The sequence below is a fragment of the Oncorhynchus tshawytscha genome, linkage group LG14 (assembly GCF_018296145.1).
Source record: "Oncorhynchus tshawytscha isolate Ot180627B linkage group LG14, Otsh_v2.0, whole genome shotgun sequence".
NCBI lineage: Eukaryota > Metazoa > Chordata > Actinopteri > Salmoniformes > Salmonidae > Oncorhynchus > Oncorhynchus tshawytscha.
The window spans coordinates 19,095,694-19,120,527 of record NC_056442.1 but is presented as its reverse complement, the minus strand read 5'-3'; the positions used below and the strand labels follow the sequence as shown (position 1 = coordinate 19,120,527).

General features: G+C 42.9%; 1 protein-coding gene across 1 annotated transcript in view; it reads right to left on the bottom strand.

The window, feature by feature from the left end:
• The window catches only part of LOC112267354 (protein jagged-1b), a 54,472-nt gene extending 31,343 nt beyond the window's left edge, over positions 1–23,129 (bottom strand). The window contains exons 1-2 of the mRNA XM_042297094.1: positions 22,362–23,129; positions 16,268–16,609 (exon numbers count right to left, since the gene is read on the bottom strand). Of these exons, the coding sequence (XP_042153028.1) occupies positions 16,268–16,609; positions 22,362–22,511 (492 nt within the window). The 5' untranslated portion in view covers positions 22,512–23,129. The remainder of the gene's footprint in view (positions 1–16,267; positions 16,610–22,361) is intronic.
• Between the last annotated feature and the right edge of the window lie 1,705 nt (positions 23,130–24,834).

The window sequence follows — 24,834 nt, the reverse complement described above, 5'->3', positions numbered from 1 at the left end:
TTTTTTCACCAAAGCGACATATACTACCCACCACTGCAATCTGTACGCTCTCGTTGGCTGGCCCTCGCTTCATAGTCGTTGCCAAAACCACTGGCACCAGGTCTTCTACAAGTCTTTGCTAGGTAAAGCCCCGCCTTATCTCAGCTTACTGGTCAACATAGCAGCTCTTACCCGTAGCAAGCGCTCCAGCAGGTATATTTCACTGGTCACCACCAAAGCAAATTCTTCCTTTGGCCGCCTTTCCTTCCAGTTCTCTGCTGCCTTGACTGAAACGAACTGCAAAAATCACTGAAGCCTGAGACTCATATCTCCCTCACGAACTTTAAGCACCAGCTGTCAGAGCAGCTCACAGATCACTGCACCTGTACATTGCCCATCTGTAAATAGCACATCCAACTACCTCATCCCCATACCGTATTTATTTATTTATCTTGCCCCTTTGCACCCCAGTATCTTTACTTGCACATTCATCTTCTGCACATCTATCACTCCAGTGTTTAATTGCTATATTGTAATTACTACAATATAGCACAATGGCCTATTTATTGCCTACCTCCCTTATCTTACCTCATTTGCACACACTGTATATAGATTTTGTTTCGACTGTATTATTGATTGTATGTTTGTTTCTTCCATGTGTAGCTCTGGGTTGTTGTATGTGTCTAAATGCTTTGCTTTATCCAGGTCTCAGTTTTCAATGAGAACTTGTTCTCAACTAGCCTAGCCTGGTTAAATAAAGGTGAAATAAAAATGGCTTCTCTCGCACTACCTCTTTCTTTACACATTGTTATCTGTCTCTCAAGCAGAGGATGGATGGAATTGGAGGAGACATACAGGGAGAAAATACAAAGAGAGCTGCAATGCATATACACTGCGTTTCAAAGGTTTGGGGTCACTTAGAAATGTCCTTGTTTTCCATGACAACATACATGAAATGTGTTGCAAAATGAATAGAAAATATAGTCAAGATGTTGACAGGGTTATAAACAATGATTTTTAATTGAAATAATAATTGTGTCCTTCAAACTTTGCTTTCGTCAAAGAATCCTCCATTTTCAGCAATTACAGCCTTGCAGACCTTTGGCATTCTAGTTGTCAATTTGTTGAGGTAATCTGAAGAGATTTCACCCCAGGCTTCCTGAAGAACCTCCCACGGTCAAGCTGCTCCCACAATGGCTCAAAAGGGTTGAGATCGGGTAACTGTGCTGGCCACTCCATTATAGACTGAATACCAGCTGACTGCTTCCTCCCTACATAGTTCTTGCATAGTTTGGAGCTGTGCTTTGGGTCATTGTCCTGTTGTAGGAGGAAATTAGCTCCAATTAAGTACTGTCCACAGGGTATGGCTTGGAGTTGCAAAATGGATTGATAGCCTTCCTTCTTTAAGATCCCAGTAACCCTATACAAATCTCCCACTTTACCACCACCAAAGCACCCCAGACCATCACATTACCTCCACCATGCTTGACAGATGGTGTCAAGCACTCCTCCAGCATCTATTCATTTTTTCTGCATCTCACGAATGTTCTTCTTTGTGATCTGAACACCTCAAACTGAGATTAATCTGTCCATAACACTTTTTTCCAATCTTCCTCTGTCCAGTGTCTGTGTTCCTTTGCCCATCTTAATCTTTTCTTTTTATTGGCCAGTCTGAGATATGGCTTTTCCTTTCCCAGCCTAGAAGGCTGGCATCCAGGGGTTGCCTCTTCGCTGTTGACGTTGAGAATGGTGTTTTGCAGGTACTATCTAATGAAGCTGCCAGTTGAGGACTTGTGAGGCGTTTGTTTCTCAAACTAGACACTCTAATGTACTTATCCTCAGTTGTGCACCCGGGCCTCCCACTCCTCTTTCTATTCCGGTTAGAGCCAGTTTGCATTGTTCTGTGAAGGGAGTAGTACACAGCGTTGTACGAGATCTTCAGTTTCTTGGCAATTTCCCGTATGGAATAGCCGTCATTTCTCAGAACAAGAATAGACTGACGAGTTTCAGAATAAAGCTCTTTGTTTCTGGCCATTTTGAGCATGTAATCGAACCCACAAATGCTGATGCTCCATGTACTCAACAAGTTTAAAGAAGGCCAGTTGTATTGCTTCTTTAATGAGCACAACAGTTTTCAGCTGTGCTAACATAATTGCAAACGGGTTTTCTAATGATCAATTAGCCTTTTAAATTATAAACATGGATTAGCTAATACAATGTGCCATTGGAACACAGGAGTGATGGTTGCTGATAATGGGCCTTTGTACGCCTATGTAGATATTCCATTAAAAAATCTGCCGTTTCCAGCTACAATAGTCAAGTACAACATTAACAATGTCTACACTGTATTTCTGATCAAATTGATGTTATTTTAACCTTTCTGCAAGTAAAGGCTAGTTTCCTGAATTTCCTCCAGTCTGACGTGCCCAAAGTAAACTGCCTGTTACTCAGGCCCAGAAACTAGGATATGCATATGAAAACACTCTGACGTTTCTAAAACTGTTAAAATAATGTCTGTGAGTATAACATAACTGATATAGCAGGTGAAAACCCGAGGAAAATTGATCCATAAATAATTTTTTTGGAGCTCAGAATGACTTCCAATGCAATGCCATTGAAAGATCTCATTTCCGTCTCCCAGATTTCAGTTCCCATGGCTTCCAGTAGATGACAACAGTCTTTATACAAGGTTTTAGGTTAAGGTATTTGTAGTCGTTCCAAGTTGAGCGCCAGGGCAAAATTAGTGGGCGCGCTCTTCGTTCTTTTCCTTTGCTATTGAACATAGTAATCTCCGTCTGAAATATTAGCGTTTATTTAGATATTAGACAACCTGAGGATTAATAAAAAACATTGTTTGACTCGTTTAGATGAACTTTGCTGGTAACTTTTTGGAATCCTTTGTATACAAGTTGAAGGACTGGATTATTGAATTCAATGGCGCCAACTATACAGTGTTTTTGGGATATAAAGATGGACTGTATCGAACAAAACAACCATTCATTGTGTAGCTGGGACCCTTGGGATTGCAAACAGAGGAAGATCTTCAAAAGTAAGTGATTTATTTTATCGCTATTTGTTATTTCGTGACGCCTGTGCTGGTTTGGAATATATGTTAATGTGAGGCGATATCCTCAGACAATCGAATGCTATACTTTTGCCGTAAAGCCTTTTTGAAATCTGACAACGCAGTTTGATTACCAAGATTCTAAGCTAAAGAATCATGTATGACACTTGTATTTTCGTGAATGTTTAATATTACGATTTTGTATTTGAATATGGGGCACCCCGATTTGTTGTCGAATTTGATCCCGCTAGTGATGGTGTACACAGTTGAAGTCAGAAGTTTACATACACTTAGGTTGGAGTCATTAAAACTAATTTTTCAACGACTCCACAAATTTCTTGTTAACTTCTTGGATATAGGGGGCGCTCTTTTAATTTATGGATAAAAAAACGTGCCCGTTTTAAGCACAATATGCTCGACTATGCATATAATTGGCAGCTTTGGAAAGAAAACACTCTACGGTTTCCAAAACTGCAAAGATTTTATCTGTGAGTGCCACAGAACTCATGCTACAGGCGAAACCAAGATGAAACTTCAACCAGGAAATGGGCAGAATTTTTGAAGCTCTGTTTTCCATTGTCTCCTTATATGGCTGTGAATGCGCCGGGAATGAGCCTGCCCTTTCTATCGTTACTCCAAGGTGTCTGCAGCATTGTGACGTATTTGTAGGCATATCATTGGAAGATTGGCCATAAGAGACTACATTTACCAGGGGTCCGCCCGGTGTCCTTTGTCTAAATTGGTGCGTAATCTACAAGCTGCACGCAGTCATCCAGTGATTGAGAGGAGAGAGGAGGCTTTCAACGAACGATATATCATGAAGAGATATGTGAAAAACACCTTGAGGATTGATTCTAAACAACGTTTACCATGTTTCAGTCGATATTATGGAGTTAATTTGGAAAAAAGTTTGGTGTTTTGAAGACTGAATTTTCGTTTTTTTTTTGGTAGCCAAACGTGACGCACCAAACGGAGCAATTTCTCCTAAACAAATAATCTTTCAGGAAAAACTGAGCATTTGCTATCTAACTGAGAGTCTCCTCATTGAAAACATCTGAAGTTCTTCAAAGGTAATGATTTTATTTGAATGATTTTCTGGTTTTTGTGAAAATGTTGCCTGCTGATGCTAACGCTAAATGCTACGCTAGCTGCGCTAGCTGTTACACAAATGCTTGTTTTGCTATGGTTGAGAAGCATATTTTGAAAATCTAAGATGACAGTGTTGTTAACAAAAGGCTAAGCTTGAGAGCTAGCATATTAATTTCATTTCATTTGCGATTTTCATGAATAGTTAACGTTGTGTTATGCTAATGAGCTGCGGGGATAATTACACTCCTGGATACCGTTTTTTTTCGTAGCTAAACGTGACGCACCAAACGGAGCGATTTCTCCTAAACAAATAATCTTTCAGGAAAAACTGAGCATTTGCTATCTAACTGAGAGTCTCCTCATTGAAAACATCTGAAGTTCTTCAAAGGTAAATGATTTTATTTGAATGATTTTCTGTTTTTTGTGAAAATGTTGCCTGCTGATGCTAATGCTAAATGCTACGCTAGCTGCGCTAGCTGTTACACAAATGCTTGTTTTGCTATGGTTGAGAAGCATATTTTGAAAATCTGAGATGACAGTGTTGTTAACAAAAGGCTAAGCTTGAGAGCTAGCACATTAATTTCATTTCATTTGCGATTTTCATGAATAGTTAACGTTGTGTTATGGTAATGAGCTTGAGGCTGTATTCACGATCCCGGATCCGGGATGGCTCGACGCAAGAAGTTAACAAACTATACTTTCGGCAAGTCGAGTTTGGACATAAACTTTGTGCATGACACAAGTAATTCTTCCAACAATTGTTTACAGACAGATTATTTCACTTATAATTCACTGTATCACAATTCCACTGGGTTAGAAGTTTACATACACTAAGTTGACTGTGGCCTTTAAACAGCTTGGAAGATTCCAGAAGATGATGTCATGGCTTTAGAAGCTTCTGATAGGCTAATTGACATCATTTGAGTCATTTGGAGGTGTACCTATGGTTGTATTTCAAGGCCTAACTTCAAACTCAGTGCCTCTTTCCTTGACATCATTGGAAAATCTAAAGAAATCAGGGGGGGAGCATCGTGACCCTGTCCATATAATTACGCCTCTGTTCCTTTATGCTTTCCATCTTTTTGTTTTTCTTTCATTCAGGACATGATTAGTATCAGACTCTTCACCCCCTCCCATTCCACCCCTCCTCCTCTCTCTCTGTCTTTGAGTAACATTCTTAGCAGGTTAATTGGCTTGACAAAGGTATGTGATTCCAGGCTACTTCAAACACTCTGAAACAACAGAGCCCTTGCGGCATGGCATGTTCCCTCCCTGACTCACCCTCATCTCCCCCATCGTGTCCCCCTCGCCTCACCTCCCCGGCCCACAGCGAGACGCCCCCTCCGGCTCCGCAGGAAATTACCTTGTCTGGTCACTTGGCTGCTAAAAATCCACACTTGTGTGTTTAGTGTGAGGCACGGCGAGTGAGAAAGTAGGTATGGGGATGGGTGTGTGTGTGTGTGTGGTCACTGGATGGCCTCTCAAAAGTTCTCCAGTTTCTACTTTCTCAGTAAACCGGATTCAAGGTTGTGGAGAGAAAAAATCTGTTCATCCCAAAAATATAGACATCTACCCTCAAGTACACATCCCACACACTCTCTTTTCCCAGAGATGAGATGTCAGGTTAGTGAGTCAATCACCCACAGACCGACAGCAGAACAGAATGAGAGCAGTGTTCGTGTGTTAATCATGAGTAGTACGTGTGAAATGCTTGATAGTGTATGTGATGTAAACAGAGAGGTCTACTTTCTTGGGGACCTGAATATTGACTGGTTTTCATCAAGCTGTACACTGAAGAGGAAGCTTCTTACTGTAACCAGTGCCTGTAATCTGGATCAGGTTATTAATCAACCTACCAGGGTGTTTACAAACACTACAGGCACAAGATCATCCACATGTATTAATCACATTTTTACTAATGCTGTAGAACTTTGTTCGAAAGCTATATCCGTACCCATTGGATGCAGTGATCACAATATAGTTGTTGATAAACATGCGCCTGTAAAGAAACTGACTGACTGTTAAGGCTCCATGGATTGATGAGGAATTTTAAAAAACTGTATGGTTGAAAGAGATGGGGCAAAAGGAGTGGCTAATAAGTCTGGCTGCACATCTGACTGGCTGACGTACTGCAAATTGAGAAATTATGAGACTAAACTCAACAAAAAGAAGAAGAAACGTTATTATGAAGCCAAGATCAATGATATAAAAAACTTTAAAGTACTTTAAATTAAACTAGGGACAGAAAGACAAATTAAACTCCATCTACCATCAAATCAGATGGCTTATTCATTATTTTAATGATTATTTCATTGACAAAGTGGGCAAATTTAGGCAGGAAATGCCCATGACAAACAGTGAGCAATTATATTAATGTATAAAAAAACTAATAATGATAGAAAAGCATGGCAAGTTTGAATTTTGTAAAGTTAGTGTGGGAGAGGTGTAAAAATTATTGTTACCGATCAATAATGACAAACCTCCTGGCATTGACAACTTAGATGGAAAGCTACTGAGGATGATTACTGACTCTATAGCCACTCCTATCTGTCATATTTTTAATCTGAGCCTAGAGCAAAGTCTTTGTCCTCAGGGCTGGAGGGAAGGCAAAGTAATTCCGCTACCCAAGACTGGTAAAGCGGCCTTTACTGGTTCTAACAGCAGACCTATAAGCTTGCTGCCAGCTCTTAGAAAACTGTTGGGATAAATTGTGTTTGACCAAATACAATGCTATTTCTCTATAAACAAATTAACAACAGACTTTCAGCATGCTTATAGAGAAGGGCACTCAACATGTACTGCACTGACACAAATAACTGATGATTGGTTGAGAGAAATTGATAATAAGAAGATTGCAGGAGCTGTACTGTTAGATTTCGGTGCAGCATTTGATATTATTGACCATAACCTACTGTTGAAAAAACTTAAGTGCTATGGCTTTTAAACCTCTGCCATATTGTGGATTCAGAGCTATCTATCTAATAGAACTCAAAGGGGTTTATTTAATGGAAGCGTCACTAATGTCAAACATGTAAAGTGTGGTGTACCGCAGGGCAGCTCTCTAGGCCCTCTACTCTTTTCTATTTTTACCAATGACCTGCCACTGGCATTAAACAAAGCATGTGTGTCCATGTATGCTGATGATTCAACCATATACGCATCAGCAACCACAACTAATGAAGTCACTAAAACCCTTAACAAAGAGTTGCAGTCTGTTTTGGATTGGGTGGCCAGTAATAAACTGGTCCTGAACATCTCTAAAACTCAGAGCATTGTATTTGGTACAAATCATTCCTTAAGTGCTAGACCTCAGCTGAATCTGGTAATGAATGGTGAGGCTGTTGAACAAGTTGAGGAGGCTAAATTACTTGGCGTTACCTTAGATTGTAAACTGTCATGGTCAAAACATATAGATTCAATGGTTGCTAAGATGGGGAGAGGTCCAGCCACAATAAAGAGATGCTCTGCTTTTTTGACAACACACACCAAAAAGCAAGTTATGAAAGCTCTAGTTTTGTCTAATCTTGATTATTGTCCAGTCGTGTGTCCAGTGCTGCAAGGAAATACCTAGTTAAGCTTTTTGGGATAGGGGGCAGCATTTTCACTTTTGGATGAACAGTGTGCCCAGCGTGAACTGCCTCCTACTCTGTCCCTGATTCCAATATATGCATATTATTAGTTGTATTGGATAGAAAACACTCTGAAGTTTCTAAAACTGTTTGAATGATGTATGTGAGTATAACAGAACTCATATGGCATTCGAAAACCTGAGAAAAATCCAACCAGGAAGTGGGACATCTGAGGTTTGTAGTTTTTCAAAGCTTTGCCTACCGAGTACATATTGAGATATGGATGAGGTTGCACTTACTAGGGCTTCCATTAGATGACAACTGTCTTTTGAAAGTTGAATGAGGATTCTACTATAAAGGAGGGGCTCATGAGACCTGTTTGAGTCAGTGGTCTGGCAGAGAGCCTCGGTCTCATGACGCGCTCCCGACAGAGTTACCTTGCGTTCCAGTGCTTTTTCTGAAGACAGGAATTCTCCGGTTGGAACATTGTTGATGTTTATGTTAAAAACATCCTAACGATTGATTCCATACATCGTTTGACATGTTTCTAAAGGACTGTAACGGAACTTTTTGAGTTTTTGTCTGGATGAAATGCTCGCGCCTCATGAAGATGGATTACTGGGCTGAACATGCTAACAACAAGTGGCTATTTGGACATAAATGATGGAACTTTATGGAACAAATCAGTCATTTATTGTCGAACTGGGATTCCTGGGAGTGCCTTCTGATGAAGATCATCAAAGGAAAGTGAATATTTATGGTGTTGTTTCTAACTTTGTTGATTCCAAAATGGTGGCTATTCCTCTGGCTGTTTTGGGTTATGAGCGCCGTTCTCAGATTATGCTTTTTCCATAAAGTATTTTTGAAATCTGACACAGCGGTTGCATTAAGGAGAAGTCTATCTTTCATTCTGTGAATAACACTAGTATCTTTTATCAATGTTTATTATGAGTATTTCCGCTAAAATCACCGGATGTTTTGGAATCAAAACATTACTGCACATAAGCTGCCAATGTAAACTGAGATTGTTGGATATAAATATGCACATTATCGAACAAAACATACATGTATTGTGTACCATGATGTCCTATGAGTGTCATCTGATGAAGATCATCAAAGGTTAGTGATTCATTTTACCTATATTTCTGCTTTTTGTGACTCCTATCTTTGTCTGGAAAAATGGCTGTGTGTTTTTGTGACTTGGCTCTGACCCAACATAATCGTTTGTTGTGCTTTAGCTGTAAAGCATTTTTGAAATCGGACACGATGGGTAGATTAACAAGATGTTTATCTTTCATTTGCTGTATTGGACTTGTTAATGTGTGAAAGTTACATATTTCGGAAAAAAAGACAAATATTTCACATGCTGCCTTTTTAGCGGAATGTTGTCGAGGGCTAGAAAGGTTAAAGTGCAGCTGGCCCAGAACAGAGCGGCACATTTTGCTCTTCATTGTAATCAGAGGGCTAATATTAATTATACGCATGCCAGTTTCTCTTGGCTAAGAGGAGAGGAGAGACTGACTGCATCACTTCTTATTTTGATAAGAAACATGAATGTGTTGAAAATCCCAAATTGTTTGCATAGTCAACTTACACACAGCTCTGACACAAACACTTATCCTACCAGACATACCATCAGGGGTCTTTTCATAGTCCCCAAATCCAGAACAAATTCAAGAAAACATACAATATTATATAGAGCCCTTATTGCATGGAACTTCCTTCAAAATCATATTGCTCAAATAAACAGCAAACCTGGTTTCAAAAAACAGATAAAGCAACACCTCCCGGCACAACGCCTCTACCCTATTTGACCTAGATAATTTTGTTGTATGCCATTGATATGTAGGCTACATGCGCCTTTTTTAAAAAGGTATGTAGTTCCTTGAGCTGTTCTTGTCTAATGATGTTCTGTATTATGTCATTCTGTATTACGTGTCATGTTTTGTGTGGACCCCAGGAAGAGTAGCTGCTGCTTTTTGCAACAGCTAATGGGGATCCTAATAAAATACCAAATACCAAAGTTAGAGACTGTGGCTTCCAAGGCGCCATAGAGAGTTTAAAAAGAAGGATATGACTTGGAAGATGACATATAAAGGACAGGGAACTGCACTTGGGACCCAGGGGTTTATCCAATTCACTACGTTGCATTCACTGTGTCCCTGAACAGGGATGCCCCCAGGGAAACCGTTAATAGTATGACCATTGTTCCCTGCTACATCTAATTCCCACCGCAAAAGAAGCTACAGTGAGCTCCAAAAGTATTGGGAAAGTGAATTTTGTTTTGCTGTTATGGTTCTGTACTCCAGCACTTTGGATTTTAAATGATACAATAGCTTTGAGGTTAAGTTAAAGTGCAGATTGCCAGCTTTAATTTGAAGGTATTGTCATCCATTTTGGGTGAACTTACAACACTTTTTGTACATAGTCCCCCCATTTTAGGGGACCAAAAGTAATGGGACAAATTCACTTATATGTGTATTAAAGTTGTCAAATGAATGATTACATCAACTACACAATTGTTGGATGCATTTGCTGTTAGTTTTGGTTGTGTTTTAGATCATTTTGTGCCCAATATAAATGAATAGTAAATCATGTATTGTGTCCTTTTGGAGTCCCTTTCTTTGTAAATAAGAATAGAATATGTTTCTAAACACTTCCTGTAGATGCTACCACGATTACGGATAGTCATGAATGAATCGTGATTAATGATGAGTGAGAATGTAACAGAAACACAAATGTCATACCCCCCAACAAATGCTAACCTCCCCCGTTGTTGCAATGGTGAGATGTTAGTCTGTCTCGTGGGTATGACATTTGTGCGTCTGTAACTCTCTCACTCATCAGTACTCACGATTCATTCAGGACTGTCGTAGTCGTTGTATCACTTCAAATTCATATGCTGGAGTACAGAGCCAAAACAACAAAACATTTGTCACTGTGCCATTACTTTTGGAGCTCAGTGTATGTGGTTTAACATCAACAGAGGGACAGAAATGAGAGCAAGAGCAGTAACAAGCAAAGGAATGGGTTTCCATGGGGATAAAGAGAGAGAGAGAGAAGAGCAGAGAGAGAAGCAAGAGAGAATGGGTTTCCATGAGAGAGAGAGAGAGAGAGAGAGAGAGAGAGAGAGAGAGAGAGAGAGAGAGAGAGAGAGAGTTGACAGATGAGTGACTTCAGAGGGGGTGGACACAGGGGATGGAGGATAGAGTAGTAAAGGTAGAGAAACAGAAAAATGGAGGGGGGTGCTAGAGGGAGCTGGGTGAGGAGTCAATACACTTCTGTAATTACACCTGCTCAACTACTTACAAAGCTGTGTGCCCACGCACTTCTTCAAACACAGCATACTCAGATGAACGCACGCACACGGACGGACACACACACGGTCCCTCCAGGATCTCCAAGGTGATCTGCTTCCCTCCCCCTCCTAAATCTGCTTCCCCCTCCTGATATAGAAACTCCCATTTCAATCCAATTTGCACACAAATGAAATCATTAAAAGGCTGCCTCCCTAGAGAGACTTGTGTCCTCCAGGTTATTAACTTATCTCTAAAAAACACAAGGCTCAATCCCTGACGGAATCCACTTTCTTTGTGTGTCATGATACACTGTGCGAGCATGGGGTGCTAATTGACAGCATGCATGCCAGTCGATTTGTGCCTGCGCTCCTGTGCTGTGTGGCTACAGAAGCATATACAGTAGGGGAGTATGAGAGGGCGAGAGAGGATTATGTGTGTGTGTGTGTGTGTGTGTGTGTGTGTGTGTGTGTGTGTGTGTGTGTGTGTGTGTGTGTGTGTGTGTGTGTGTGTGTGTGTGTGTGTGTGTGTCCAATGTCAGCCCCACAGGTGAGCGTGTATGGGAGAGTCAGCGGCGGACAAAGGAGAGGAAAGCACAAAGGAGGAGTAGAGAAAGCGAGTGAAAGAGAGGGAGCGACCCAAATGAAAGAACGCTCCAAGTGAGCTCTCTGTCCTCCTCTCTCCTCTCATAACCCCTTGGTGACTGGGCCAGACTGACTACCCACACAACGCCAATGCACAGGTAAACCCGCTGTGTGTGTGTGTGTGTGTGTGTGTGCGTCCGAGCGTATTAGAACCAACCTAGAACACAGTAGAGTACTGGCTGAATGACATGTGTGTAAATCCTCTACTTTGCGTGTTTGACAGCAGGGCCATTTTTAGTTTGATATATTTAGACGTTTTAACCACTAACTCTCACGAACCCTTAGTTAACAAATTAGTAGTCCTTCCTCAACAGTTCTGTGGATATATGCCTCTTTTGTCCGTTCTAGCGTGGCCATCTATTGACAACCATGAGAACCCTAGTTTGGGAACTATGAGACATATTTCAACTATGACCTTTGACTGCTGACGGTTCCTGGTACTACAGCCCTCACAAGACTGGCCCATATTCACGAGGTTAGTCGTGTAAACAGTATGTGTGGCACGGAAGGTCTTTCACTCTACAACCTGAACATACAACACAATACTGTACAAGCATGTCTTTTTAAGTAAACTTTATGAACAAATAAGGCAAGTGGTGGGAGCGAATGAAGAAAGAAAAGAAAGAAAGAGAGTGATTTTTAAATGTATTATTACAGATGATATGGTTACCGAAACACACACACCACAAACACATACACGCACGCACTCTGAACGCGAGTCCCGACAGCTGAGAGCTCTCTCCCTCTGGCAGTGAACCTGACCTGGAATCAGATTTAGGGGCTTTAACACTTGAGGTCAGGATTATGAATGATTGACCTAAGATTGGCCTAAGATGAAGAGATGGGGACCACAGCCCGTTCCGTTCTTTTTAATGCCGTTTGTTTAGTGCCTATCACAAAGTCATTTGTCACAGGACTCTTAACAAAAGACTAAGCCCAAGCCCTTCCTCTAAAGCCAGCCCAAGGCAACAACAGCACGATGGGAGAAGTTGTTGGGAGTAGACAGCAAAGCAGGCCACTTAAACAGTTCAGTGTACATCATACTGTAACATTGATGTCAACGGGAGCCCGAAAGTTCAAGTCAGGCAGAGCAGATCTAGAGATATGATTCTTAACTGACTTGCCTAGTTAAATAAAGGTTTAAATACAAATAAAAATACATTTGAGAGGAACAAGACTTTAGAGAGATTATAATGCACCTTTGTCTAAGAGCTGCCTGGCAACTCCTTCTGGTGTACCGCCTATTCACTCCTTCCATTCATTCAGAAACAGTGTAAGTTTCCTCTGCCACATAGACAACGACAAAAAGACAAACCCCACAGACCCCCCTCTTCCACCAATCAGATATAAGGTTGGAAACAACAGCAGAGACCGTGCGACTTGAGAGAGACGACCTCACGGTTCTAAAATGCTTTGATATTTTATATCTGAACGGAAACGCCTTGGCTAAAACGTCCCAGACTGGGCCGCTAGCTGTCCCTGGACTTGGGAGTCAAACTGCAGCCAAATACTTCAGTCCATATGATTAGACAGTGAGGGGCTGGGAGACACATGTGCACACACAAACACACACACACACACTTCCCTGAATAGATGAGTGGAGAGAAAGAGCAAGGGCAGGAGATAAAGAGAGCTCACCTTTCCTCATAATGACTGTGCTCACCTGTTCATTCCCCTCACCTGGGGCAGAGGGATCAGAATACTGCCTGAGCACCCCCCCCGCCCTGTCTCCCCCCCCCACGGCCTCTCCCCTACCTCCCAGAGATGGCCAGGTCTTTCGGAGCATGCAGTTGCATGGTTTGCTAACTATCTGTCTGATAGAACTCAGTGCACTCAATTTGATGGGCTTATGTCTGTTAAATTGTTTGTCTTGAATGGTGTGCCCCAAGGCTCTGTACTTGGTCCTCTCTTATTCACTATCTATATCAATTATTTAGACAAAAATGTCCAAAATGCACAACTTCATTTTTATGCTGATGATACTGTTATCTACTGTGGTGCCTCGTCTCTTACAAAAGCTTTCCAGAACATGCAAACTGCTTTTTATACTGTTCAACATACCTTGTGTCAATTGAAGCTTATCCTCAATACTGAGAAAACTAAAATAATGGTGTTTTCTAATGCAAGAAATAGACCTCTGAACTTTTCACCTATTACTACCTGTCAGGGCAAGGAGATTGAGGTTGTAACCTCATATAAATATCTTGGAATTTTAATTGATGACGGCCTCTCTTTTAAATTGCATATTCAACAACTTACAAAACAATTGAAGCTGAAATTGGGATTTTATTTTAGGAATAAGGCCTGTTATTCTTTTGAAGTCAGAAGGAGGCTAGTATCAGCTACATGTATGCCTTTACTAGACTATGGGGATATTTTATATATGAATGCTTCCGCTCAGTGTTTGAGATCAATTGACACTCTTTACCATGGCACTTTGAGATTTATTTTAAACTGCAAAACACTTACGCACCACTGCATTTTGTATACCAGGGTTGGCTGGCCTTCTCTAGTCACTCGTAGTCTCAGCCACTGGTATACTTTTATTTACAAAGCCATTTTGGGTTTAATACCTTTTTATTTGTGCATTTTTATGTGGTGGGTACTCTCTTCGTTCGCTGGACTTTATCCTGCTAACTGTTCCAAATGTCCGAACTGAATTTGGTAAAAGGGCTTTTATGAAGTCTGCGCCATCGTCTTGGAACGCCTTACAAAATACTTTTAAACTGGAAGAACTTGTCCCGATTGGTGTTTTTAAATCACCGATGAAGGATTTTGAGGCTGATTCCCTGACCTGTCAATGTTTTTAATTTACTGTTTTATACTCTTGTGAATTCAATGGTTTTTACTAGATTACTTGTAGTTTTTCATGTTGTCTGTCTGTCATTTTTTGTAATGACTTGGTGCTGCCTATCTTGGCCAGGGCGCTCTTGAAAAAGAGATTTAATCTCAATGAGCCCTTCCTGGTTAAATAAAGGTTAAATAAAAAATAAGCCATCCCCATTAGAGATGCTGGCCTGCCTCGGAGTCCCCCCCCCCCTTCCCCTGCAGCCCAGCCCGCCCCACGGCCAGGTCCTGAAACTGATCCAGACAAGACTTTCTGCTGGAGAATTTTCTCACACTCATACCTGCCACTCACACGCCTCCCCAACATGGAGGAGAGTTACTGACACGGACCGTGTATGAAGACACACTTCCACAGGCGAATGGACTGATACCGATTAACGTGAGGCGGATAAACGCGGAGGCGCTGCGTGCGTGCGCGCATGTGTTCCAGATGCCTGAAGCCAGGACACACAGACCTGTGCGATCCAACACCAGACCAGCTGGTGAGCATGACCAGCCTTATTCCCGGTCCGCCTCTAAATCTCCACCAGGGCTTTGCACAATATTAAAAACATTATTACTAGGCAATATGAATATAATTACAACCATACCGTCAGCTCTCGTTCCCCATTACTATAATACTTTCATTATGAATAACCATTCAACCTCACGGAGGAGGTCAGAGACGAAGCATTCCAGACCTTAATCAAATATAGACCGCTCGCATTGAGACAGCAAACGTTGAAATAAACAAGCGCTCCCATCTCAGGAAGGAAGACAATGTGGATCAGTCGTCCTGCGTGTGCCAAGTCATCTAAAAGGGATACTCGCTGTGGCTCTGGCCCTGAAACCACTCGGGCAAACATACATTAATTATAGTAAAAAAAACAAACAGGGAACTACGTCTAATGGGCGTGGATGAAGGGATGGAAGGATGGAATGAAAGGATGGAAATGGGGTCGGGGGGGGGACTGCTCGTTGAGGACTTTAGTGCTTTCTACCACCAGCTAAAACCTTTCACCCCCCTCCAGTTGTCTTTCCAGTCCCTTTCCAAACCTCCCACCCTCTCACCCCCCTAGCGAACATCTCAGGGCTTAGTAACAGTCAAATAGAACAACATATTTGTGAGCAGCAGCAATACACAAACCTATGTGAGCCAGAACCAACAGACTTGGACAGTCTTTGGTCAGGGGGCTTTTCTATCCCCCCCTCAAGCCCTCCACTCAACCTCAAGGCTTCAAAATTACTCTTTAATTGTATTTGTTGTTTCTATTTTCCCCTCTTCCTGTATTGTTTGGGTCCTCCTTATGGGGGACGGAAGACGAGAGAGATAAAATTGGATTATCGATGGGTCTAATGTGCGATTAATAGGCCTGCTATTTAATGAGTACACGAGTCGTAGCCCCCAGCCTGGACTCCGTATCTGATACAGACACAGGCAAGTCGATACACGAAGTCAGACAGAGAGGAGCGATATCAGAGACTTTAACGGAGAAAAAAAAACGCAACAGGGAAGAGTTTAGGAGGAGAGAGAGAAAGGGATGGATAAAGAGAGACAGAGGGAGAATGAGGGAGAGAGAGAGAGAGGAGGGAGAAAAAGCATCATCTCAGCATCGCACCCAGTGCCCGTGTTTAGACGAGCAGAAAACTGCCACTAGCTTGTGCAAATAGGAGCAAAGCCTCTTGACTGAATGCTAAGAGCTAGTGTCAACACTGTCACAGGTCTCTGTGACTGTTGACCTACTTGAACCGCAACACATTACCATGGTAACCACATTGTAGCTCCACTTCTATACTCACCGGCCAGGCGTATTTGAAGGGAATGACAATGTGTCCTGTAGTGACATCCCCTCCTCCTCCCCCTCCTCCCCCTCCTCCGTCATGACCTCGATGACGGAGGGACTGGGTGTTGCCCCCCAGGACGGTGGTGCTGCCCGCCCCGAAGGTGCAGGCTCCGGTGGGGACGACGCGGGCCTGGTACTCCTTGAGGCAGGCCTTGAAGAAGGTGTCACACTGGTCCCTGGGAGAGCAGCGCTGCCCCTCGGTGGCCTGGAGGTCACAGCACTCTCCACTCTGCAGCACACCTTGGGGGTTCTGGAAGTGACGGATCTGCAGCTCAAACATCCCCACTGCACACACAGCCTGGAGAGGGAGGGAGACAGGAGAGTTAGGATGAGGTATAACTCACACACACACACACAGCCTGGAGAGAGAGGGAGACAGGAGAGTTAGGATGAGGTATAACTCACACACACACACACACACAGCCTGGAGAGAGAGGGAGACAGGAGAGTTAGGATGAGGTATAACTCACACACACACACAGCCTGGAGAGAGAGGGAGACAGGAGAGTTAGGATGAGGTATAACTCTCACACACACACACACACACAGCCTAGAGAGAGAGGGAGACAGGAGAGTTAGGATGAGGTATAACTCACACATACACACAGCCTGGAGAGAGAGGGAGACAGGAGAGTTATGATGAGGTATAACTCACACACACACACACAGCCTGGAGAGAGAGGGAGACGGGAGAGTTAGGATGAGGTATAACTCACACACACACAGAATCATATACACCACCCAAAGAGAGGGTGAATCTACGGAAACAAAAACAACTGGTTTGTTGAAAAAACGTTAATGAATGTGATGAATACACCTGATCAATGGGTGGAGTATCGCATTTCATCCCAGTGCTTTCCAGCAATGGGATTCTATGGATAGCATTTTCTCTCTCTCTCTCTACTGTCATCCTTTTCTAAGTGGTATAAAAAAAGAGGGTGATTGAGAAAGGAAAAACAACATTGATTCACACACCCCATCAATCAAATCCCTTCATCCCAATGGAGAGACACGCCCCCACTCCAGCAATCCCTCTCTCTCTCCGTATCTGTCCATTTATCTCCCTCTATCTGTCTCCATCTTTCCCTCCTAGCTTATTTACCCTCCTCCCTCCCTCGCTCTCTTTATCTTCCTCTTTCACCTCTCACCTCCCCTGTGTCATGCCCTTCCTACACCTCTCCATCTAGCGCCTTCCTTTCTTTCTTCTCCTGTATCAGTACCCCTCCCTTCTTTTCTCTCCCTCTCTCCCCAGTGGGACTCAGACACTGGGAACCTGGCCACGGTTTCTCGGTCCTTCTCCTCCACTTCCTCCTCTATCTGGGAACAGGCTGCAACTCTTGCCCTCGCTCTTTCTCTCTGCACCAGCTCTTCTTCACTGCCATTCTTCTTTTCATCTCTCTTTCTCCCTCTTTCTCCCTCTCTCTGTCTCTCTCGTTCTCCATCTCTCCCTCTCCCTTTTCCCAGAGCCTACAAAGCATATTCTTCTCAGCTGGGTGCAGAAGGGGACAGACAAGCTGGTAGAGCTAACAAGCCCCCCAGAGGGACAGGTGTGTGTTTGTGTATGTTGGTGTGTTGTATGGCAAGGAAATAATGGTTAGGATTTCCAACCACTATTAAAGCACAAACCACACACACACACACATCAAACACATGTCACATGCACACACGTCACATACACACACGTCACACACACACACACACACACACACGTCACACACACACAATGAAATTATGCAATAACGAGTAACGGTGTAATAGTCTTGACAAAAGCCAGATAGAAGAATAGCTGGTAAGTCAGCCTATTGTGCTGTTGTATTCTGTCCCTCACCTGCCCCTGTCCCTGGGCTAGGGGGCTAAACACTCCTACATCAAACAGCCTGTGGAGATACAGGCCCACTCATCACTCTGCATCCTCCTTTCTTCCTCTCCCCCCCCCCTTGACAGCCATTCCGGGCATACCTGGGTTTCAGCGCTCCATCTGACCGCTCCAAGTGCTCAGCCTCGAGCATCACCATGGAGAGCTATGGTAATTAAGTCCCCAATGAACCCAAAAACAGGGTGAGACCAGGACCACAACCTGACCCTGGATGAACCCAGTTGGATTGTATACTTACTAACGCTATTGTTAAAACCTCTTAGATGTAATGGCAAAATTTAGATTTTCGCCTAAATAGACATACCCAAAAGTAACTGCTATTCATGTGTAATTACATGATTCTGACATGCCAAAACGTATTTTAAAGAAGACATCTGGGAGACGAGGAAATGATCAGAAGGTAGGAGTTACATAGTTCAGAATACACAAGATCAAGCACATACAAAATAACCGTTTTCTTTTTCTAATTTTAAAGTATTGACAAGCTTATTGACAAGCTATAAATGAATTATTGATGCCCAGAGCTGGAAACACATCAGACGGCTTTCCACAACATGTGAGCAATATCAGAGAAAAAAAATGGGATTGATCGACCTAACAACTAGAAATGGACAGATGTTTTAGTAAGTGATGTCAGGTGTGGACACGGGGCGTTTCCAAGTGTCCCTAAACCTCTCCAAAGTGGCATATGTCTGTAAATGAGATAATTCCAGTGCTATCACATATTTGCAATCCCTAAATGCTATTTGTTCAATATGAAAACACAATTTCCATATCAATTACCATAACAACCTCACTCAAACATGGTGGTGTTATGAGGTATCCAGGGGACATTCAAGTGTCCTTTCAACCTCTCCAAAGTCTCCAAATGTGGTAATTACGCTGTTTTTGCACGCACTGGATATACCTGAAAAGGTATTGTTCACAATAAAATAAAATAAACTACATTTCTACAACACCAACCTCTCTCAAACATTGTGGTGGTGTCGGTGGACATACAGGGGATATCCAAATGTTTTCATCATATTTTTCATGCGCAAAGATATAGTCACTTGGTCGATATTCGATATTCGTTGCCATTAAGTCATACATCATCAGATAACATTGGAAATAGGCTAGATTTGTTCCTACCAACCTAAGGATTGTCATACCACCTTTGTCGCTATAGCCCAAGCACAGACCAAAAGGAAGCTTACCGTGTAAAATGATGGCTGTTTGGTGAAAACGTTGAGTAAAAAAAAAAAAAGTACTCTCGGGGCTGGTGATCCAAAACGGTAGGTTACGGGTAGGCAAATAAGACATCCTCATGATCTGTGGAGTCCCGGCTTTCGGTGTGAATCAACGTATTAGGTCTTTATTTCGTTTGTGCTTCACAAAGCTAACCCGAATGTAGGTAACAGCCATCTTGAAATTAGGTATTTGGCTCGGCCTGCCCTTATACATTTGTATGCCCATATATGGTAGTAAGTCACACCAAAGATGTTAAGGCACAGATCAATAGCCAATATATTCAGCTTTCCGCAGATACCCTGATTTTGCAGATAGGGGCTACCGTTCTCATACCAGACTGAATTGAATTTTTAAAAATAAAATAGGGGGTTTAAGAGGTTTTAAACACTTAACTTTTAACATGGTTAAATATGGCACTATCTTGACTGTTCTGTAATAACAGAGTAATATCAGAACAACATTATACACTGTATCAAACAACATTAATATATCATCCTGAATGCTCTTATCTGCATTGCACTGAATTTGACACATCCTCAGACCTCTACTGTTACATGTTATAGTATCTTCAATGCTGAAATGGATGCAGTATATCAACTCTCCTGTGCTGATCCTACATTATAAATGTCCCACAGCACAGTAGAAAGGTCTGCATCGTACTGCAGTAGGGGAAGGGATGTTATATTAGTGAAGAGCTTCAGAGCTGGGTGCAGAGATCCATGTGGATCATTCACATGCCCCAGTGCTACACGGCTGTGGCCGCTGGCCCAACACACACACCCCAGTCCATGAGTCCACACACACACACACACGCGCGTGCGCACACACACATGTACGCGCACACACACACACACACACACACACACATGGGCATCTCATTTCACATAAATGCACACACACACACACAAACACACACACACACACCCACACATACACAACGTTCTAATCTTGCCCCTGCACTGAGGGCTGTGTCATTCCGCCAGTTGGGGGCCCTTTTATGCCGACAACCATAGCCTGGGGGTGGGTCTGGGAGTGGAAGAGTAGAGAACACATTCAGCCAGCGCTCTACCTCCAGGCTTTCCCTCTTGGTCTGTGTGAACTTGAACTTGAATGTGACAGGCTTATGTCCAATTTGACTGAATGTGAATTGGTTTTCTATGTGGTCATAGGGGTTTGAGTGTTGTGTTTTTGAATAAGGTAGCTTATAAGGTAGTTCCTCGGCGTACACATCAGTGACAAACTCAAATGGTTCACCCATTCAGGAGGCTGAAGAAATTTGGCTTGGCACCTAAAACCCTTACAAACTTTTACAGATGCATAATTGAGAGCATCCTGTTAGGCGGTATCACCAGCTGGTACGGCAACTGCACCTCCCGCAACTACAGGGCTCTCCAGCGAGTGGTGTAGTCTGCCCAACGCATCACCGTGGGCAAACTACCTATCCTCCAGGACATCTTCAGCACCCGATGTCACAGGAAGGCCAAAAAGATCATCAAGGACAACAACCACTTGAGCCACTGCATTCACTCCGCTATCATCCAGAAGGCGAGGTCAATACAGGTGCATCAAAGCTGTGACCGAGAGACAGAAAAACAGCTTCTATCTCAAGGCCATCAGACTGTTAAATAGTCGTCACTAGCACATTACAGGCTGATGCCTATATACATAGACTTGAAATCACTGGCCACTTTAATAAATTAAACACTAATCACTTGAATAATGTTTACATATTTTGCATTACTCATCTCATATGTATATACTGTATTCTATTCTACTGTATCTTAGTCTATGTCGCTCTGACATTGCTCGTCCATATATTTATGTATTCTTAATTCCACTTTTACTTGGATGTGTGTGTGTATTGTTGTGAAGTTGTTAGATGTGACTTTTTAGATATGACTGCACTGTTGGAGCTAGAAACACAAGCATTTCGCTACACCCGCAATAACATCTGCTTAAACACGTGTATGTGGAGGCGAAAGAAATGCACACCTATTTAGGCGAGGTGCTGGCTGGCGACGTAGAACACTCGATAAATGAAAGGAGAGCCGCACACTCGAGGAAGCTCAGATGCAATAATTTAATAAGACACTGGTAAGACCTGACAAGACAAGACGAACGGGTCAACACGTGTACGTGACCAATAAAATTAGATTTGATTTAGATTTATACTATGCTGGACTATTCCTGGTCGTCTGCAGAGCTTTTACATACTGTAGAGAGAGAGGATGGACTACATTTGTGTGAAGAAAGGAAGGGAGGCACTGACTGTAAGACACGTGAATAAACACACACACACACATTACAAGCACACCCACGCAACACACACACACAGGGACAGACTGACCAACAATTCCTGTGAATCCCCTTTCATCGTGTGATCGTGTTCATAATGTTCACAAGGTTGACTTGTGCGTGTACTGTAGTAGTAAACACATAGAAGACAGCCTTACTCCATCCACAGACACCATAACGTTTAGCTTGTTTATCTCCCATAAAGGATGTATTTTTACACCATTAGAGCCCACAGGAGACTGTGTTCAGAACATTTCCCTCTGCAGGTTCTGGTTTAAACAATGCACCTCGTGGATGGGTCTTCTAGCATTCTTCAACAGGAAAACAAATCAATTGCAGTGTAATAGTCTTCGAATGCCAATAGCAAGCATTGGTGTAATGAAAGGTCATGCTTGGTGAAGGTTTGATCATGTAGCCTATAGAAGAAAGGACACGCCCATGGAGCAACAAGTGGATGACCAAACAATTAAGACGCACAACAACAGGTGGGCACCGCGCTATTAGAAGCAACCGTAGACATATTGACCAGAGAAACAGGGAAGTAGAATGTGGGCAAAATGATTGACTATGTGGGAAGAAAACACCGACTGTAAAAGTCAGGGCAGGTTTAAACAACGGCCAAAAATAGCGCTTAATCGGTGCGGCTTACTTGCGGCTGCAGAGCGAGGGCGATGAGAAAAATCACGGTCCACTGCTGTCTCCAGCGCCGATCTCTCCTCATCTCCGTCCTGGCGCAGCTCCTCGCACCTCCGCTGCAGCAATCAACCGGATTTCGTCCGTGCGCTCTTTCTCTCTCCATCTCAACGTCACAGGATCGAGGACAAACAACGAGGCAGTATCCCCTCTTCTCTATAATATCCCTTTCTCGGCTATCTTTAAGCGCCAGTTCATCGTTTCGTACTAGGCTTGAGAGAAAGCATTATTGCCTAACTTGTATTGTTCCCCTTGTGGAGTTCCTCCTGCCCGCCCCGCCTCGACCCCTCTCCCCGGCTTCTCCCTCTTGGTGCGGTGTCCAGGGTGGGTCTCTCCTCGGAAGAAAAAAAACACTCTCACTCCACCAGGTCGATCTTCCCTCCACCTGCCGTTAAGAGGCTTTGAATGTCAGACCTGCTGGCTCCCTGACTTGAGCTCTCATCCCAATTACACTCTCCCTATGCGCAACGCACTCGCCCTTCAAACTAAACCCATACGCATACACCCTTTCCTTCTTTGCGCCACGGACTCAAATTGATACCCAAATGAAATAGGATCTCCCTCTCTTCCAGTCCAGACTCTACTCTCTCTTGTTTATCCACTGCATGCTGCGTCCCTCACTCTTTCCGTAGGCTTTCCAACCCGGTGTGGTCACTTCGCTCAGGGCTACGGATCCGAATCACCCAGGTCCCGGGCAAGGCTCTGTGCGTATCGGCTGTGGGAAAGAACTCGGCGAAAAAGGATGCCAGCCAGTGACGAGAGGCTGTGTGTGTGGGGGGCGAGGAGGGTGTGTCCTCAGGCAGGGGATATCCGTCTTCTCTTTTTATGTGCACGCGGTCTGTGCGCTTGCACCCCTGGACGGTTCCTATGGGTTCCCATCGTTGCTGGAATGCCTGTCCTCTCCTTTCTGTCTCTCACCATCTCGCAGAGCCATTAAACAAAGGAGTAGGTAGGTATTGATTAAAATTATACTGTTTTAATTACCCTTGTAGAAAAGTGTAACTGCATGAGCAGGCTTTTGATAGCCTATAAAAAAAATGGGCATATTGAACCTCTTTTCAAATCATTTCTCTCGCCTATTTGACCATGAAATTAGATATTGTGTAATTCAACTAGACTCTGTAATAGAATAATGGGCCTAACCCCCGTTTCGGGCCTCGGTTAATCCGGTATAGATCAAAGCGCCGCTGTGCCAATTAAGTAGGCTATCGGCCACAGTCTGCACTGTCTGTAACTGGTCGGGAAAACTGAAATAGTTTCTATGGGACTACCTCAGCGCAATTAGGAGACCACTTATTATGGTAGTGGAGAATGTATTTACTAACAGAATCCAATCAGGCCTGTGTGCAAAACAAATCGGAGAGAGAAGAAAATACACGAAAGTTTGAGAGTGGCCAAACGGGTGGCAAAGTATGTGGTGTTTACGCTGTGCTATTCTTACATAGCCGGACCGCAGCTGACGATTGGACGTTTAAAATCGTTTGATTATGCGTGTACACGAAAGGACATGACATCATTTCTTCCAGCTCTGGCCGTCTCGTGTCAGTGTGTGTCACTGCGTATGCGCATTTACAATTAAACCTGCCTGGACGACTACACAGATTCCACCGGTTCATTATACGGTCAACTGTAGTTGCCATATAGCCATAACAAAAGTGAACAAATCATTTCCTCTAAAATGCAAGTTTTAAAAAAAACTACAGCCTAGTTCAAATGAACTCTGTCAAAGCAACTCAAAATGTTATATGGTCACCTTCAATTTTGAGTTTATATCCAATTTAATTAAGCGTTTCATGCATTAGTGCCTTGACTTTGCCCTCTGTTGTTACATTATAATTTAGGTTAATGTAAAGGTTTATTGATTCCCAAATAGACAATAATGTTGTTGGGTTTTTTTTTTTTTCAAATGAAAAACACGATGTTCTTGATGATAACCAAGTGTCTTGCTATTACATTTTGGGTAAGATTCACAGTGATTACACTAAACCTTGATTAAAAAGCAATGATCTTACTTTATGTATTACTATAATGTTATCTGCTTCGTGCTTAACAATTATTTTAAAATTTTGTCCAAGACAACAAGTTTTTCTCCTTTCATTTGGGCTATTGGCTTCACCCCATAAGACATTACGTCCCACCGATGGACAATACACAAAAGGCAGTCAAAGTGTACTGTTTAAACATAACTAATGACACTTTCAGAAGTTTCTGACCACTGTAAAAATTCTTCAAAACATCCGTTCTAAACATCCGTAATGGATCCTCATTAAAGGATTTGAAGTGAAGCCTACTCGTTCCAATTGTAGGGACACAAAAGAGTCCTGTTTTGTTATTTTTTCGCCGCTACCTCCCTGAAGCAGGAGTGGATCATTTGCGTGCCTGCTACCTCCCTTGGATGTGGTAGCCACTGCGAAATCTAACCCTGATTC